The 4,067-nt window shown below is 37.9% G+C and overlaps 1 protein-coding gene across 1 annotated transcript; it reads left to right on the top strand.

Moving 5' to 3' along the window:
• The first annotated feature begins 949 nt into the window (after window positions 1–949).
• On the top strand, window positions 950–3,732 carry srek1ip1 (SREK1-interacting protein 1). The gene is made up of 5 exons (XM_070961259.1): window positions 950–1,064; window positions 1,576–1,623; window positions 1,922–2,080; window positions 2,244–2,319; window positions 2,589–3,732. Exons 1-5 carry the CDS (start codon window positions 1,052–1,054, stop codon window positions 2,839–2,841), a joined length of 549 nt encoding a protein of 182 aa, XP_070817360.1. The 5' UTR covers window positions 950–1,051; the 3' UTR covers window positions 2,842–3,732.
• The last annotated feature ends 335 nt before the right edge of the window (window positions 3,733–4,067 follow it).

The raw sequence follows: 4,067 nt of genomic DNA, 5'->3' as shown, positions 1-4,067 counted from the left end.
GTGTGTGTGTGTGTGTGTGTGTGTGTGTGTGGTGTGTGTGTGTGTGTGTGTGTTTGTGTGTGTCACAGTCACAGACACGATGATGAGGGCATGTCTGGGGGCCCTGCATCTGTCGACATTTTCCATCTGCCAGTCTGACTCTGGCTGCCTTCAATTAACCCCTAACAAAAAACCACAACTGGCTTTACTGGGAAAGCAATCAAGCATGAGGAAAAATATTGTTTCTGAATTTTTTATTTATTTATTTATTTATTTTTTTTGTTAATGGATGCATGGAATTACTCTGGATCGGGGCGAAGCAGGAGGAACATGCAAAATAGATTTTAATACACACTCACTATGTGACAGACAGACTGACCTTTCCGGCTTACATTGCATCAATCTATATGGCAAACCATTCCCATGTAGCACCTTAATACCCACAAATAAACATATGAACAATATGAAAAATACATCAGCAAGTAATAAATGTTAAATCCTCTACATGTGAAGGGGTTTAATTAACACAGTGTCCTGTGTTATTCAGATAGTCTTCATAATTTATGCAAGTATAATTGCAAGAGAGAATACAGAATTTGTCTCCTGATGTTCAGTCATGTTAAACTCTTTATCATTTGCTTTTAGGCCTATATTTTCTATTGTGTAATTTATGAATACAAAATACAGATTTAACACTGAGATTCAAAGCAGCGGCTGTCCAGTTTTGTTATTTTTATCTACCTTTTGAGGATTTAACATGTTTTCAGTAATTCAAAGCTGTCATAAAACATTTTTGATAAGCTGTTTGATGAACAAATCGTTTGCACCAGTGCGATCTAGTGCTCTCGGCTCCAGTCCAGATGAGGGCGGTAATGCACCAATAATTTGGATTGCCAACTGCTACTGCTACTGATTGGGGACCAAAAAAGAACAAAAGAAGCACACGGAACCTAGTATTTCAAATGTTTCAGGTCGACGATATTTTGAGTGAAGACTCGTGGAAATTCAGGTTGATTCGCGCGCTAGCGACTATCAGTTTTGTGCTTTTTCGGCTCTTTCTGTGGAAAGTACGATGGCTGATCCAGGTAGGCGTTAGATTTCGTATTTCAGTTAACATTTTCAGATGTGTGACTCATATAGTTTGCCCGGAAAATGTCAGAGTACCGAGAAACACGAGGTATTGTCCTTAACGTTAGCCTAACGTTAACTTTGAACACTGTAATGCTGTACTAACTACACTGAAATGAATTAGCAATAGGTACAGTTAGCTATCTGAGTGTTAATGTACCTCCATGCGACTGTGCGATAACACAGAAAAAAGCCGCTATTCAAAGTGTTTATTCAAAACTTTTAGTTTGTTGTTCGTCGTGGCTAAGAATTAAGCAAATCAAGTTCTGTATGCTTTGATATGAATTAAAAGAGAGCCTTACACATAGAATTGATCACTGTAGATGTAATTATTTAGCTACTTAAGCTATAGCTAATGTACATTTTAGCTTAGTAGTCTTGTTTTTGGACATTCATGTGTGCATGAATACTGTACTACAAACACTTAACTACACTTACTTCAAGCTCTAAAAACTCTTTATCTCACAGGGCCTAATAAGGACAACATCAGAGCTGGGTGCAAGAAATGTGGCTATCGTAAGTAAAGCAAGCTTAAAGAGGAGTTTAATTTTTCTCTGTGTGTTTCTATAAGTCCCTTTATTAACCTGGGTGTATGGGAGCTTGTTACGAGTTAACACAGTGGGTCTAGTGAGGAGCTCTTACAATCAGATTTATCCCAGAAATGTTGATGGTAATAGTGAGTAAATAGCGATTCATACACTGATTAATATTTCTTTATAGCAGTTGGAAGTGTTAGTTCTGATATGCAACCAGTAAAATCATCCTGCTTTGTCATCGTTTTTCATCCTTTCTTTCTTGGGTGTTCCTTTTACAGCCGGACACTTGACCTTTGAGTGCCGAAACTTTGTCAGAGTTGACCCCCAGAAAGACATCGTTTTGGATGTAAGCAGCACCAGCAGTGAGGAGAGCGAGGACGACGTGGCTTCAGCTCAGCACAACGAGAAGCTGGGGCGAAGTGGCCAGCACCGTAGAGGTAATACATGTTAAGTTTACAAGCAGTGGTTGAAGTCACAGTTGCTACTGTTAGACATCTTTCAGACTTCACAGATGTTGCATCACTCGCTGCATTAATTTACAAGCAGCCACTGTTCCAATAAAAAATGTGTCTTGACTTTTCTGTCTATAATTCTGTGTAGGTTCCTATGATGATGACAATAATACAAAAAAGAGGCACAAACAGAAGAAAGGCAGAGACAGAATGTCAAGAAAGAGGTAACATTTTGTCCACACTAACCCTGGACATCACTTTTTAGTTCTTCTTCTTCAGTCTTCTAACATAGAAACAAGAAAATGTATATACAGATGTGTCTGTATAGTGTGAGTGGATATATTTAGGCAGAAAATAATGTATAAAAGATTTAAAGCAGGCTTGTTCTCAAAGTCGGTGATTCTTGTAGTACTTGGCAACAAAATAACATGGTGTTCAAATTCAAATCAGTTTGCTTGCTTGTGGCCTTTCAATGATTACTTTTACTCCCTAGATCTGCTTCATCGTCAAGTGATGAGGAGGCCAGGAAGAAGAAAAAGAAACACAGCCGGTCCCACTCTTCATCTGACGAAGAAGAGCGGAGGAAGAGGAAGAAAAAGAAACTGAAAAGCCACAAGAAGAAGAGCAAAAAGAACAAAAGGGAACACGGGAAGAATCACAAGAAGAAACAGAGGAAGAGGAAACACAACGAATCTTCCTCCTCCTCCTCTTCTTCCAGCTCCAGTGAATCCTCAGACAGTGACTGAGACAGCTGAGCGATGCAGTGTCTGGAGGACCGACATATTTATTATCCAGTCCACGAAATGTTTTTTTTGCAGACATTGTCATCTTGTCCGAAACAAGTTTCCATTACTGAGGATTTAAATGATTCAGTGGTTCATAAAACACTGCAGATAACAGTTTCACACCATCATGCAAATAAAAAAAATCTGTATCGGTTCTCTGCAGAATTTTAGAGAACATGTGCAAAGCTCGGGAACATGTTGTGATAAATGTTTCATTATGTATTGTCTTTTCACATTTGACCTTGTGTGCAGAGGACTCTTATATGACACAGGGTGCAGTCTCTTATACATAATACATAACATTTTTAATGTGATTCATTCCTGAAATAAGTTTCTGAATGCTGTTCTTTTTTTTTTTATTCCTTATATACACTTTTTTTTTTTTTTTTTTTTTTTTTTTTTGCCTCAATGCCTCTCTGAAATTGTCACATAAAACATGATTTGACTCTCCAAAGGTCGACCAGAATAAATGGCCAAGTCTGCAGCAGTTGAGCTATTTTGGTAATATCAGTAGACAAAACGGTTCTGGTATATAATTAAGTACATAATAGTGTAAATGTTCACGCTGTACTTCTGTTGGGATGTCTTTATAGCACAAAGAAACTCCTGACTCCCCTGGAAAGGCAGTTTGTTTGCCAGCAATATGATTATTGTCAAAGGATGAATTTCAAGCGCACTCCCCTCATTGAAAACCATCAGGACATTTCAATAGTTCGTTTCAAAACTTGTGTGAACTGTCATTAATTCAGTCTAGCTCGTTTATTTCCTCTGCACATGTTGCCATTGCTTCAGTCTGTCTTTGTTGGTCCTGCAATAAGTTCTTTGATTGTAATAAAATATATATTTGTATCAGCTGTCTCAGGTTATTTTTTATTTTTGCCAAAGAGCAAACAGACCTACTGACATCTTAAATTGTAATGATGGAGTTAGAATTATCTCCTGTAGAGGGCAGCAGCATACCTCAAATGTGCCAAAACCTGACTGAACTCTTCCAAAGACGTGAAGAACAATGATCTTAAAAATCTTAAAATCAGACATTGAGAGGGAATGTGTTGATTACGAAAATACACATCACCTGCTATATAGCAGAATATATTCCATCTGTATGTATCAGACGCTCTGTGGAAAACTACCAGTGGTGGGTTTGTATCCTAAATAAAATTTCAGCATTTTGGTTAATTCTCAGA

Source organism: Chaetodon trifascialis, chromosome 4, assembly GCF_039877785.1.
Source record: "Chaetodon trifascialis isolate fChaTrf1 chromosome 4, fChaTrf1.hap1, whole genome shotgun sequence".
NCBI classification, from domain to species: Eukaryota; Metazoa; Chordata; class Actinopteri; order Chaetodontiformes; family Chaetodontidae; genus Chaetodon; species Chaetodon trifascialis.
Note: the sequence above shows the minus strand (reverse complement) of the source record. Positions and strands in the feature narration are given on the sequence as shown.